The 15,584-nt window shown below is 45.9% G+C and overlaps 1 protein-coding gene across 9 annotated transcripts in view; it reads right to left on the reverse strand.

Moving 5' to 3' along the window:
• Nucleotides 1-15,584, reverse strand: part of METTL8 (methyltransferase like 8) — a 128,483-nt gene that overhangs the window by 11,101 nt on the left and 101,798 nt on the right. For 8 of the 9 annotated variants that reach the window (XM_029605769.1, XM_029605766.1, XM_029605762.1 and 5 more), the window contains 2 exons: nt 13,322-13,428; nt 12,909-12,974 (listed from right to left, as the gene is read on the reverse strand). In XM_029605769.1, the coding sequence (XP_029461629.1) occupies nt 12,909-12,974; nt 13,322-13,428 (173 nt within the window). Of the gene's footprint in view, nt 1-12,888; nt 12,975-13,321; nt 13,429-15,584 lie in introns of all 9 variants that reach the window. The other variant, XM_029605765.1, reaches the window with a different exon arrangement.

The following is a 15,584-nucleotide window of genomic DNA, read 5'->3' on the forward strand; positions in this document are numbered from 1 at the left end:
ACCTGGGGCCGACCCAGTCCCCCCCGAGGCCACAGGGAGCCGGGCGTGTACGGGGAGCTGTGGGGCCCCCACGCCCGCCGGAGCGGGGGGGGGCCGTGGAGAGGGCCGAAGGTCTCGGTTGCTTGGGTGGTGGGGGCCCCCGCGGGATCAGCCAGCTCCTGCAGGTACGCTGTGTGCAGCAGGCGTATAAACTCCGGGGAGAACCCCGGCCTCCGCGGGGGGACCCCCGCGGGTGGGGGCCCCGGGTGACCCTGCCCCTGCGGGTCCTCCTCCGGATCCGTCTCCGGTAGCAAATTCGGGGGGGAGCCCTCTGAGGCTTCCCCATCCCCCAGCGCTGCCTGAGCTCCTTCAGGGTGCAGTGCATGTAAAATGGCCGCCGTTCCCGCCAGGAATGGGGGAGGGGCCGGCCCGCGCCGCCCGGGCAAGGCTGCCATAGGGAGAGAATGAGTGAGGGTCCGAGACGTGCCTTCCCCCCCGGGGAGGCACCTAGCGCAGATCCCCTCCCTCGACACGCGCGATCCAGGCTCGCCGCAGGCCGAGCAACGCGCCGGCCGCGGCATCGAGATCGCGATGAAGAAACAGTTCCCGGCAGCTGAAAACACCCAGGGCCTCGGGGGGGGGCCGCGAGATGAAACGCCGCTGCGGGGGGGCCCGGATGGCCTGCGCTACCCGCCGACGAGGAGAAAACGGCGCCGCGGGGGGGCCTTCCTGGCCGCACAGCCCGCCGACAACTATCTCCCTGCTCCCCGCTGCAGCCCACGTGGAGCCGCAAAATGGCCGCGGGAGAGGGAGAAGACGCTGGTAGGCCGGTCCACCGGCAACCGCGTCCACCTGAACAGAAAATAAAATAACAGCAGCAAAAAAGTCAACTTACCCCGGGGAGACCACTATCGCCGGGAAAGGAGAGAGAGAGAGACAGCGAGGGACAACAGGAAAGCCACGCCTCTCCAATTAAGCAATTAACTTTTTTTTTTTTTTTTTTTTTTTTAAAAAGACAGACAACTTGATCCAAAATACAAGTGCTAACAAAGACAGAGAATAAAACCCCAAAACCAGGGAAAGACAAAAGGGTTATGGGTGATCGGGACCAAGCCCAGATTCCCCTACTCGCATCTGCTGGAGTCAGAAGATACTGAACTCCTGCAGAGGGGGTACTAGTACTTATGGTGACGCCCCCTCAAAGCTTTGGGCTGACTCCATCTGCTGGATTGGGGACATAACCCACGGTCTGGACTGATCCAGGTACGTACAGGGAAAAAGGGATTGTGTGAATGTGAGGGTGCTAGCCTGTGTGAAGGGATTGTGTATGTGTGTGAGAAAGTGAAAGGTAGCCTGTGTGAGGGTGTTTGTGAGAGAGAGAAAGGGAGCTTGTGTGGGTGTGTATGCAAGAAAGAGGGACCCTGTATGAGGAGATGTGCATGTGCGAGAGAGTGAGGGAGCCTGTATGAGGGTATGTGTATGTGCAGTAGAGAGAAGGAGCCTTGTGTGAGAGAGAGAGGGAAAGAGGGAGCCTGTGTGAGGGTCAGTACTGAGAACAAGGTCAAACTCTAGGAGTGGCGATAGAGTGGAAGGGGTTAAGTCTAGAGGTGGAGGGGAGGGGAGAGATACTGGCAGGTGGAGGAGATGGGGCCTGAGAGGCAAAGTAGCCAGGGGAGTAGGGAGAGCGAGTGGAAGGGACACTCTTACAGTGAATTTCTAGGAAATTCTGCTCAAAATATTTAAAATTCTACATCTTTAAATAATAACTTTTTTCTGTATTAATTTAAAATGTAATTACTTATAGACTGTCATGTAAATTGTGTTATTTTGACCAATATAAAGTATGCAGAATTTTAAGTTTTTGTGCACAGAAGTTTACATTTTTTTATGCAGAATTCCCCCAGGAATACTAAGAGACCCCAATGGACTGACATAATGCAGTTCCACTCCCCATAAAACTGCCAAATGGCCTCCTTCTGAAACGGGGAGTGAACCCTTTGTTCCTCACTGTGCAGTCTTGGTAGCTCCTGCAATTCCTGTGCCACCATCTCTTGTCTTCCAACCCATATGAAAGGCCCTTGTCCAGACTGTATTGCCTAGACTCTCTAAACTTGGGCCTATTAGGAAGTCTTCTGTAACCATTCTTAGTCATGGCTTCAGGCAACTTATGCATCTTCTCCAGCTTCTCTAAGTCTTCACAAAATAGGAGTTCTTCCTGGAAAAGAAACTTATTCAACATGGTCTCAGAGGGCACATCCGCTTACCAACTATGCAGCCAAACCAGCCATCGAACTGGCACAGATGCTGCCATCCCCTTGGCTGAAATTCTAATTAAATCATAAAGGACATCAACAATAAATGCTAGAATGACCTCCAGTCTCTCTACCTCCCACGTTGTTAGCCCTTCAATACTAGTGCTCCACCCAGCATAATGTCACCTGGGCCATAAAGCTGCTGCAAATTGCTGCCCACAGCACTAAGGCGAAGGCCTCAAAGGCTTGCTTAAGATGAATTTCTATTTTTCTATCCTGGCATTCTTAAGTGCTGTGTTTCCCTCAACAAGGATTGTGATCCTCTGTGACTGCTAAAACTGAGGCGTCAACCTTTGGGAACTTTAACTGCTCCATTGAACCCTCAGGAAGGTGGTAAAGCTTGGTCATAGCCCTACCTACCTTAAGTCCTGCATCTGGAATCTACCATTCCACATTACCAAGGTCTTCACCACCCTGTGTACTCCTCCAAAATAGGATCTTTGCTAAGTTTGATTCTTAACAGATGACTCTAAAAACGTTTTCTGATCTGGCCATCAGGATGAATCTGATGGAAACTCAATTGGTAACTCAACAAGGGGTAACTATGAAATTGGAGCAAACAACAGTGGAAATTAAAGATAATCTTTCATTACACTTTAAATTTGAAATGATGGACAATAAGTTAAGAGCTAATAACTTGTACTTATTAAGCAAGTATACAGAAAGTTTAACATCAGGGAATGAGTTGTTTAAAAGATATGCTACTGAAGCCTTCCAATTTCTTCCTCAAAGTATTTTCGCTGTCTAGTTGTTATTATATTCCTGATAAATGGTGAGTTCTGGCCTCTGAGGAAGGAGCTACTGACATGTTGGCATCTTTCTTTAGCAGTGATTTCACTTTATTCTTAAAAATATTCAATGATGTGATTGCCTCTAGATCAACTTTGATTGCTTCCTTTTTGTTGGATAGTGATAGATTTTTTTCAGATAGTGTTAAGTTTGAAGATGTATTGTTCTGTGGTCAAAAAGTAATGGTATTTCCAGATGTCTCCAAGAAGACACAAATAAAGAGAAAATGATTTCTACAATTGAAACCTAGGTTATTGTCTTTGGGTACAACATTCTTTTTGAAATTTCCTTGTAAATATATTGTAACTTACCGAGGCAATAAATTTATTTTTGTTGATCCAATGCATTTGGAAACCTTTATAAGTGATAAGTCATCATCACACTGATCTGGGGGATTACTGTGTATAGTGAGAGGCAATTGATCAGGGATTGTGTTATTTTATGTTTTCTGGTATTGCTTTGAATTAACAGCTCTGGGAGCTTAATTATGCAAGATGAGAATTGTTAATTGATACAAAAACTAGGAAAATCAAGAAATAATTATGTATCACATATACTATATGATTATAAAGCTTAATAAAGTTTAAATGAAAAAAAAAAATAGGGTCTTCGCCTTCCAAATGGACACTTCCTGTGCCTCCGCTGTGCTCAACTCAGCCACTGCCCAAGTTGTTATAGTTGGCAGTTCTTCCCTCTTAAACAAATGCACCATCTGAGGGTGTTCATCTTCTGCATAAGGGATATCTTCCTCTTCCAGAAGATCCCCTTCCAGTTCACTGTCTCCCTCCACATTGAGTTCCCACAAAGAATCTTCCCCTGACACTAATAAGGCAACCTCTAGATCAGGCTCCATCGCCAATCTGGTCTTCTTAGGCTGGGACAGTACCCAAGGCAGAGAAGAGGACCCCACAAGACAGATTAGATCTAAATGGAATGAAGCCTTGTTTAATCAAATAGGCTTGGTGCCTAAGTACCACAAATTCTAGAGAGAAAGGAGCTGCTGAAAATTGGCCGCCATCTACAGACAAGGACTCAACAGGCCCAGTATCTCAATTTGAAAAAGAGTTCTTCCTCCTTCACCACTGGAGACAGCACCAGGTCTTCAGCAAAGCCTTCTTTTACATCCAAGATGGCCACCGTGCTTGACCTCACCAGGTCCTTCCTGCACAACCACCTCATGATTCATACCTGGAGCTTCCACAGTCCTCCCAAGCTGTCTGCCATCCTCTGGAAGAGGTACTCTCTCATCAAACCCCCCACCACCATCATACGCCCAACAGAGATGCTGAAAGCATCTTGCGGTGGCTGCTACATAAGGGAAAATTGGTTCTTACCTGCTAATTTTCATTCCTGTAGTACCACAGATCAGTCCAGATTCCTGGGTTTTGCCTCCCTTCCAGCAGATGGAGACAGAGAAAGTTTCGTCAGCACCGCCTCTTAACATGGTGTGCCACCTACATCTCTTCAGTATTAATCAGTACCCAAGCATACAACATTTAACAAAACCTTTAACCAATTAACGCTACTACGTCTCCCGGAACAAGCAGAGGACAAAGGAAATTCGTAATTAACTTTAGAATACTTCTTAAAAGGACTAATGGGAAACCTGTGCCATTCTTCAGAAATAATCAGAATTATTAAAATAGATCGAGCAGACTCTCCAAATCTCCTCTCCCCCAGCAGACTGATCTGTGTAACTACAGGAACGAAAATTAGCAGGTAAGAACCAATTTTCCTTTCCCTGTATGTACCCAGATCAGTCCAGACTCCTGGGATGTATCAAAGCTTCCCTAACTGGGGTGAGACTGTGAAAGTCCTGCTTGAAGAACACTTACACTATAATTGCCGACATCCGGGGTCTGGACATCCAAACGGTAATATTTATTTATTTAAATTCTTTTCTATACCGTCGTTAATTCACCATCACAACGGTTTACAAAAAGGCACAAATAAGGTTAAAAGTTGGTTGGTATAGATAACATATTATAGGTATACCATTAGGGAACGGTAATATGTTTTAAATATAAAAGCTATGTGTTGAGTTTATTTATATTGTGGTTGAAAAAAATCTGCTTTACAGTACCTAAATTATTTAATATTCTAATATGTAATAGGAGAAAGGAGAGAGAAAAATTTCATAAACAAAAGAACTGATTGCTTGGTGCTTACTTATGTGCTTATTTGTTCTCTTCATTCTGCTTATAGAAGGCTTGTTTAAAAAGCCACGTCTTTAGACTTACTTTGAAAAGTTTAAAGCTTCTCTGCAGTCTAATTTCAAGTGGCATTGAGTTCCACTGTACGGGTCCTGCCAGTGACAGTGCTTGCTCTCTTACTTGTGTGAGTCGTGCTGATTTAACGGATGGAACAGTTAATAGCGCCTTACTAACTGATCTTACATTTCGGTGAGGCACATGTACACAGAGTGCTGTGTTTAGCCACTCCGCTTTTTCATCATGGATTAATTTATGTATTATACACAGTGCCTTATATTGTATTCTTTGTTCAATAGGTAGCCAGTGAAGTTCAGCAAGTGTTCCTGTAATATGGTCTCTTTTCTTTCTTCCTGTCAATATTCTAGCTGTTGAATTTTGCAAATATCTGGCAAAGGTATGTAAAGACTTCCAAATAGCCACCCTACAAATCTCTTGCGGCGAAACCAGATGGTACTCTGCCCAGGAGGCTGCCTGCAAATGAGTAGAATGAGCCCTTAACCTCTCCAGGATGGGTCGACCGCAACAGATATATGTGGAACCAATAGCCTCCTTCAACCAATGCGCTATCGTGGCCTTTGACACTTTTTGATCCTTTTTTGCACCACTCCATAGCACAAAAAGGTGATCCGACAATCTGAAACTGTTAGTGACCTCTAGATACTGCAGCAAAGCCCTTCTGACAACCAAACATCTTAATTCCTTTACATGAGGCATATCAATCTCCAGGTTTGTAAAGGCTGGAAGCTCGACTGACTGACTTAAGTGGAATGCTGAAACTACCTTTGGCAGAAAAGATGGAACCATCCTCAGGAAGACTCTAGAATCTGCAAAATGGGCTCCCTACATGACAGGGCTTGAAGTTCAGACACCCTTATGGCTGAACAAATTGCCATCAAGAAAACCACCTTCAATATCAGATCTTTTAAGGTGGCCCTCTTAAGAGGCTCAAATGGTGCTTTGCACATGCCCTTGAGGACCAAGTTAAGGCTCCAAGAAGGACACCCCTTATGAACAGGGGGGTGCACATGCTTCGCTCCATGGAGGAAACACAACACATTCAGATGTGCAGCAAGAGTTGTTCCATGAACCTTGCCTGGCAAGCAGCCCAAGGCTGACACCTTCACTCTCAGGGAACTAAAGGACAAACCTTTCATTAGGCATCTCTGTAAAAAGGCCAGAATCTATGCCACCAATGCTCGCCAAGGATCAATCCCCTGCTCCATACACCAAGACTCTCCAAACCCAGACATATGCCAAGGAAGTAGAGGTCTTGCAAGCTCGCAGCAGAGTAGAAATAACATCCTCTGGATATCCTTTCTTCCTTAATTGCCTCCTTTCAAAAGCCAAGCCACTAGACAAAAGCGATCCACTTGATTTGAAAATATAGGGCCCTGCCATAGAAGATTTGGTAGATGGCCCAGCCTCAGGGGGCCGTCCATTGCTAGACTGACCAGATCCGCAAACCAAGGCCTTCATGGCCACTCTGGAGCCATGAGAATTACCTTTTCTGGGTGGCCCCCTATTCTCCTTACAACCTTGCACACCAGAGGCCATGGAGGAAACACTTAGATCAGAATGCCGTGTGGCCAAGCAAGCACCAAAGCATCAAACCTTTCCATTCTGTGCTCTCTTCAGCGACTGAAGAAACGCGGTGCCTTGACATTCCTCTGGATTGCCATCAGATCCATATGAAGCATGCCCCACCTGCAAGAAATGAGGGTCATTGCTTCCTCCGATAGCTCCCATTCTCCGGGATCCAATTGTTGTCGGCTGAGGAAATCCGTTTGCACATTGTCGGACCTCACTATGTGTGACACTGCTATCAAGGCCAGATGCTGCTCCACCCAGGACATCAGCATCTCTGCTTCCAAAGCAACTGCTTGACATTTGGTACCTCCCTGGTGGTTGATGTAGGCCACCATTGTCATACTGTCTGACAGGACTCTGATTGTACAGGAAGAAACCCCTCCAGAGCCAACCGCACTGCTCTCGTCTCTAGACAATTTATTTATTTATTTATTTTATTTAGAATTTTTATATACCGACATTCTTGATAAAATATCAAATCATATCGGTTTCCATTGAAACAGAACAGTCGCAGCTATGGCGTTACATTAAAACAAGTCGTTAAATCATTAAATAACAGGTGAATATAGAAAAAAATAATAATTATAAATAGGCAATTATAAATAAAACAGGTGAATATAGAAAAAAATAATTATAGATAAGCAATTATAAATAAAACCATTATAGATAACAATTGATTATAAATAAACAGGTCATCAAAAAACGAATGACAAATATAATGGGGCAGCAAAAACAGTGGAAAAAAAGCGATACATAAAGTAAGCGACTAATATATATTGCTATGAGTAAGCGGAATAGAAAGGGCGTGGTGGGGCCCAGAGGAATCGGGTGGCCATGAGGAAGGAGAGGGTTGAGAAGCTCAGGCTGCAAGATGGCTTGAGAAGATCTGGTTGAAGGATGGGGGAAAAGGAAGAGCGAGGAGGGGGAGGGATGAGTGGCATTAAATCAGGATCGGGGAATATGCTAGAGAGGATGAGTCTCTCTACGGATCGGGGGATATGCTAGAGAGGTTGAGTCTCTCTACGGTTCAGTTAAGTCCATTGACCAGTGTCTCCCTAATGTCCTGTTATGTCCTTTGACCAGTGTCCGAATGTTCTCGAGCCTCCGGGAAGGCTTGTCTGAAGAGCCAAGTTTTGAGGCGTTTCTTGAATGTTTGAAGACACGGTTCTTGTCTCAGCTCCGGAGGAAGCGAGTTCCAAAGGGTGGGCCCGGCTGTAGAAAAGGCGCGTTTTCTTAAAGTGGTTTTGATCGGAGGTGCGTATAGAGATCCTTTGTAGGCGTTTCTGATTGGTCTGGTAGATGTGTGTGTGCGAAGTTGAAAGCTTAGCTTGAGAGGAGCAATGCCGTGAATGTCCTTGTGGATCATCAACAGTATTTTGAAGGTGATCCTGGATTTTAAAGGGAGCCAGTGCAGGCCTTGTAGTGTGGGTGTAATGTGGGCTCTTTTGTTTGAGTTAGTGAGTAGTCTAGCCGCAGCATTCTGGACCATCTGAAGGGGTTTAATTGATGGACCAGGTTACTTCCTCCACCGACCACTGGCCCTGCACCAACTGGGACTGATACACAGCACCCAAACCAGTGAGACTGGTGGCGGTAGTCACTACCATCCACTGAGGCACTTCAAGGTCCACCCCACAAATGGCCCCAGCCAAGCCACCACAAAAGACTGGACCTGGCAAACTCTGTCAGCAGTAGCGGAAGATGAAACTGCTCTGAAATTGGATCCCACCAGGATAGAGGTCTCATACGAGCAAACGCCCATGGACCAGTTCCAGGTTGAGGCCATGGAATTGAAGAACTGCAAGTAATCCCAGACTCTGGGCACTCGGGTCTCCAACAGGTTCCAAACTTGCACCTGCAGCTTGACAATCCACTCCTCCATGAGAAAGACCTTGCCCGCATGGGTATCGAAGCGCGTGCCTAAGAACTCCAGAACCTGTGAAGCAGAAAGGTGGCTCCTGACAGGTTCACAACCCAGCCCAGAGATCTCAAGCGGTGCAAGACCACTTACACTGCCTGTCTGCAAAGGTGCTCTGACTTCGCTTGGATGAGCCAGTCATCCAGATATGGATGAACCAGCACACCCATCTCTCTAAGGGCTGCTGCTACCACCACCATTACCTTGGTGAACGTCCTCAGAGCAGTGGCTAGACTGAACTGAAGAGTGCAAAACTGAAAATGCTTCAGAGGATCATGAATCTGAGGTATCTTTGATGATCCCGGCGGATCCCATTGTGTAAATATGCTTCCGTCAGATCCAGGGAAGCCAAGAACTCCCCACTTTGCACCGCCGCTATGACAGACTTAAGAGCCTCCATTCGGAAATGGGGAACCTTGAGAGCCATGTTTATTTTCTTCAAGTCCAGAATTGGATACTAGGTCCTTTTCTTCATTGGTACCATGAAATAAGAGGAATAACATCCCGTCCCTGGCTCCTCCTGGGGGACAGGAACAATGGCCCCCAGTATTCTTAGCCTTTGGATGGTCTGCTGAGCTATCAGTTTCTTTGCTGGTGAAGCACAGGGAGATACCATGAATAGGTTTCTTAGTGGCCAAGCAAATTCTAAAGCGTAGTCTTGTCCTATCACACTTAGAATCCACCAGTCCAATGTGATCTTGACCTACTCCTAGTAAAAAAAAGAGTCAATCAACCCCCAATGGCTGGGATTGAGGAGTGGGTCGGTCTCACTTCATTGTGCAGATTTGGCTATGATAGGTCCTTGGCCGGAGCCTTCTCAGTTCACTCTGCATCCATGATAGGACTGGGACCAGGATTGAGACCTCCCCAAGGTCTGCCTCTGGCCTGTGCCCAGAACTCTGTTCTGACGGAAACACCTTTGGCCTCGAAAGCAAGACCGAACCAGCAGAAACCCTTTGGGCCCTTTAGACTTGTCTTCCGGTAGCTTGTGCACCTTATTATCTCCGAGCTTCTTTATCAACTGTTTCAAGTCTTCTCCAAAAAGGAGCTTGCCCTTAAAGGGGAGCACTCCAAGCTGAGCCTTCAATGAAATGTCTGCCAACCAGTTTCACAACCACAAGAGTTAACTAGCTGAGACCACAGACACCATTGTCTTAGAAGAGGTGTGAATAAGATCATATAAAGCGTTGGCCCCATAAGCTACTGCTGCCTCTAAGTGTTTCACTTGCTCTGATTCCTGGGGCAAGAGATCCCTGGCACTCTGTAACTGCTGCACCCATCTCAGACTTGCCTGAAGCATAAAACTGCTGCACACTGCAGCTTTCCTGCAGATCCTTCAGAGATGTTGTGCCAGCTACTGGAATGGTGGTTCTCTTTGTGACCGTCGACATGGAAGCATTCACTTTCGGTACCTGCAAGAGCTCCAAAGTCTCCTCAGGCAAGGGATAAAGCTTATCCATAGCCCTACTAACCTTAAGACCAGTCTCCAGAGTGTCCCATTCCCTGACCATCAATTGCTTAACCATCTTATGGAAAGGAAAAGTCCTGGCTGGACCCCATAAACCAGCCATGACGGATCCACTGTATCCTGATCCAGCTCATCATGTGGAACCACTATTCCTAACTCCGCCAGGATATGAGGGATCATAGGACCCAGTTCTTCCCTCTGAAATAGGTGAACAACCTTAGGATTGTCCCCCTTCCATGGAAGGAATCTTCTCAGGCACCCCTCCTGATACTAACCACTGTTGGGAGGAGGGACACCATGAGGACCATCTGTTGAGGACAAATCCTGGTCGAACTCCTCTGAGGAAAAGTCATCTGCAGCCCCCTGCACCACTGGACCTCTGATCTTACAGATCCTTATGGCCCCCGGCATCTCTGACCACCTGGGCACCTTTCTGGGTGCGCCCTCAGGAGGCCTGCGACTGGGGCAGCAACTCCTCTGTGCCTTACTGGACAGATATGCTTTATGTAATACAAGGATAAAATCGATAGAAAAATGAGGACCAAACAAATCCCCCTCCAGGGGATTAGGATACCCCCCCCAACTGCTCCCTAGGGCACCCCCTGGCCTCATTGAGGCTAGAATCGGCTGGTAACAGCACTGATGGGAGATCCCCTCCCCCTGCTGCTCTCTCCTCAGTAGCCATAAACGTTTTCAAGATGGCTGCCTTTCCTGCACTTAGCGGGAACGGATCAGCCGCTTCCTCTAGAGCAGCCAGCGACCTGCCAGGGCTGCGCTGTTTGGATGATGGCACCACAGTTCTCCGCGAAGAGGCCTCCCCACTGGAGAGGCAACAGGATCATTGGCCGGCCTTGGAGAGCCGCAAGCTGTGCTCCCCCCACAGGTGGAGCGGTGGTTTGCATGCGGCATGGCCCAGCACGACCCTGACTGTGCAGCAGATGCCGAAAACAGCAAATGGGATTGGGAGCCATGAGACTGAATTGGCTTGAATGCCCTACCTCTGTCTGCCTCCAGCGACAGGGCGAGTACTAGAAACAACCACTGCTTCTCTTTTTTCTCTCTTTTCTGGGTTTTTTTTTTTTAAACTTACTAATAAATAAAAAGTTTACTTCCCTGACGAATGGTGGCAGACGCTTCCCACGATCCTCGTTGAAGGGAAGGGCACTGGACCACCAGTCACCCCAGCATGCCAGAAAGAGCAATTTTGGGGTTCCCAGCCACTGCTCGTCCTTATCCTGCTACCAGGAGGGATGGTCCCACCAGGACCTGTCAACCTCCTGGGAAGAAATTCTCAATAATGTCCAAGAAATCCTAATTCCTTTTTTTTTTTTTAAACTCAGGTACAGAACAGCAGGTTTTTTGCACCAACTCCATCTGCTGGAGACAGAGAAATACTGAAGAGATGCAGCTGGCACAGCGTGTTAAGAGGCGGTGCCTATGAAACTTTCTCTGTCTCCATCTGCTGGAAGGGAGGCAAAACCCAGGAGTCTGGACTGATCTGGGTACATACAGGGAAACTGCATCACTTCCCGTGCTCTGTGGGAGAGGCCATGCTGTGTGTGTGTGTGGGGGGAAAAACCCACTGCTCCAGACCAGCAAATGAGCCTTACCTCATTCCCCCAAGACCTCCAATCATCAAACTGTCCTGGGAAAATAGCAACGCTTCCTTCTTGCCCCGCAGGATTTTTTTTTTTTTACACTTCATAAAACTAAGCCCTTCAAAGAGAAACACCAGATAAAGATACTTTTCTTAGCAGGATCCAGCTAATGCATCCATTCCCAAGCAATGAGCACCGACCAGTGGTTCCTGGTGAGAAGAGGCCATCTGGGGAGGAGGAGATCCAGAGGGGAGATAAAGAGAAGCAATACCACTGGATTTCAGACTCCCCTCATCTCAGGTTCAAACCAAATAAGGGCCACCAACCCCGCTGCTCGTTTCTACTCTACCAGGATAGGAGTGGCAAAGCTCACACATTCCTAGGATCAAATTTGTCCAATAATAAGATGCAGGCTTGTACCTTTACCATCTGTTTGAGACAGAGAAATACTGAGGAGCTGCAGGTAGCACACTTGCCTATAAGGGACGACATCAACAAGCAACTTTTATTCTTTGTTTCCATCTGCTGGTAGAAGAATAAAACCCACTTGTCTGGACTGGCCTGGTGGGATGATAAGTAATAGTCGCTTAGTACTAACATTTCTATTAGTAATGATGTTTTTATGATTTTCTTCTTTATCACTATGTCTGGTTTTCTGGCATTTAACTTTTTTTTTTGTTAGTCTGGTAATGAATAATTACACTCTATAGTTTATGTGAAGAATGTATATAAGAAAGAATGGCATTAGCTGTAAACATAAAGTAAGAAATTAGCAGTGGGAGCTGGGGAGCAGAGCTTGGTTGATTTTCTTGCCCCCCTCCCAACTAAAAAGGCATTCCACTGACCCGGGCTCTAACCAAGTCAATTATCTTATATAGCACTAGGTATACAGATAACAATATATAATAAAAATTATTTTACATGCTGACTTTTTTTTTTTTTTTTAAGTATAAAGAAGATTTACTGCTCTAAAGATGCTTTGTCCTCAGTATGGTTAGAATATTTATAGAAACAAAGATATTACCCCATAGAATTTCACTCTACCTTCTGTGAAGAAATATACTTGAGTGCCATCACCTCGAACATAAAAGTTTTCAGACAAACAGTGACCTGAAGAGAGATCATCCGAAAGACAAAAACTGAGTAAGATTGAAAATTGATTCAACTGTCCCTTTAAATGCTATACTTGAAGAATGAATTTCCAAAGGAAAATCCAAAAAGGTTGAATTTTAATAAATACCATTTCTAAATATATTTCTTCATTGTATTTTTAAATTGAATAAACCATCATAATATAAAATGTATGAATATATTTGTAGTGTTTACACAGACATCTGCATAGCTACTAATACTAGCACAGTTAATAAAATCCATTTACCACATCATCAATATTGTTTTGCCTCACATATTTCCCTTGTACTAGCCTCTCTCACTTAGTTTTGCATTCCCAGACATACCTTTCTTAAAGCGGAGCTGGGAGAGGTCATATCTGCCATAGTCTCGAAATAACAACATTCCTCCTGGTTTCAGTAACTTGGACAGTCTGCTTATAGCTCCCTGCATCCTTAAAAAAAAATAGCATTTGTTATGTCTAAAACTACTTGTTACTGTTTTCTTATGTGTGCCAGACCCGATATTATTGTACTGTTTTCTGATTATGAAATAAAGTCCAGCAATTTTGATTTCAACAATATTTTGAGAGAACAGGGCTTATTTCTCATTGAAAACTGTTTTTTATTTTGTTTCATTCAAATCCATATGCTTTGACTTCCAGACAAGTTATTTTATGCTGTTATCCATACAGATGGCCACAATGCTACTAAATCTTGCTGTACATGTTGAAGAAGTCCTTGGGGTCAGATATAACAGGTCTCAAAGACATCTGACGTCCTATTTTCTAGGGCAGTGGTTCTCAACCTTTTTTCTATTGGGACACACATGGCAGATAATGTTTACAGGCATGACACACTGAACACTTAAGTATCACGGGGCTAAATGTAAACATATAGGGGTAGATTTTCAAAGGGTTGCGCGCATAAGATACGCGCGCAACCCCCGGAAACTTACCCCTGCCTCCCCCTGCGCGTGCTGAGCCTATCTTGCATAGGCTCGGTGGCGAGTGCAAGCCCCGGGACACCTGGCCAGCCAGCGCGTGCAGGTTATAAAATCAGGCGTAGATTTGTTCGCTCCGGGTTGCGCGAACAAATTACGCCCGCGCGTATGTTTTAAGACCTGCCCCATACTCTGCATCCACAGGAGCCTGCCCACACCGCAGCCTCACCCTCCCTCCCTCCTCACCCCCAAAGCAGAAATAGGATATTTCAAATACAACTCCCTATATAAAAAAGATATTCTGATTCCGGTACTATCTCAGTAAGAGAAACACAAACTTCCTTACTATCAGGGACATTGTAAAATATAAAACATAAAAAAAAACAAAACAAAAAAACACGTGTAGCAAACCTTCCATACCATTGCAACACTAACTCCAAGAACTCAAACAGCAATAGTCCTTCCTATGAAAAGGCAGCAGTGCAGCACCAATGCATGTCCTACTGAGAATGAGAAAATGCAACAAAGATTGATATAAATCTCTACCTACTAGTAAAATACCTCACCTCAGTAACACATACAGATCCGACCTTCACCAAATACAGAATAAAAGACCACAAATTACAAATGTGGAGACAAAAACTGGAACGGAAACCTCAAAAAGCCGTTCTGCATGCAGTGCAAAACTGGAGAGCTAAAAACAGAAATAGGGGGGGGGGGGGGGGCTGTTCTGCCATCTACCAGGATGGATGCGTGAGAAAGGAGCTCCCCGGCCATAGAACATTTATAACTTCATTTAAGCATCTTGAATACACTCCCGAAGCTCTGAACGATTACTGCAGCTATCTAATCTATGAGCATGGCCACAAAAAGAAAGACCACCGATTTAAAACATTAAGATTACAGCAAACATGCAATGGAGCTGCTGGAGGACGACAGTGCGCAGGCTGGGCAGGCCCAAGAATCCGCTAGCGGCACGGGAGGAAAAGATGGCAGCGGTGAGGCTGCTGGGAACTCAACGCCGGCCCCCTGCGTCAAATCCTCTGACCCAAGAAGAAATATGCGAATGGTTTTTGGAAATTTGCTCAGATGTGAAGCAACACAAGGCTGAGCTATTAGCTTCAATTGTGGAGGTGCGTGAAGATTTCAATCGTTGGGAAACCCAGGTAGATGGTAAAGAAACCCGGGTAGACAGCCATGGCGACATTTTAAATACTCTTACTGCCCAGCAGACGTCTGTCACTACAGAACTAGCCTCCCTATCAGAAAAACTGGAGGACTTCGAAATCGCACCAGGAGGAGTGCCTGACATGCCTGACATGCCGGAGTTTGCAAAGGCTGAGGAAGTGGCTCGGAAAATATGCCAGTTTATTTTAGTGTGGGGGGGGGGGAGTACAGTTACGGATGAAGCAGACCCCTCAACACCACCAGATATTACCATAGACCAGGCACATTGGGCATTAGGACCCAGATCTGAGTCGCGCCCAAGTGATATTGTCCTTTGCCTACATAGCTTCACGCAAAAGACGTTAATTTTGGAAGCGGCACAAAAGCAAAACAACTGGCTTTGGGAGGGCTACATCTTAAATATATTTCAGAATCTGGCTCCACCAGCTTTATGCAAAAAGTATGAGCTGCGAGAGGCAACTTCATTTCTTCGAATGGAAG

This window comes from Rhinatrema bivittatum, chromosome 6 (assembly GCF_901001135.1).
Source record: "Rhinatrema bivittatum chromosome 6, aRhiBiv1.1, whole genome shotgun sequence".
Lineage (NCBI taxonomy): Eukaryota > Metazoa > Chordata > Amphibia > Gymnophiona > Rhinatrematidae > Rhinatrema > Rhinatrema bivittatum.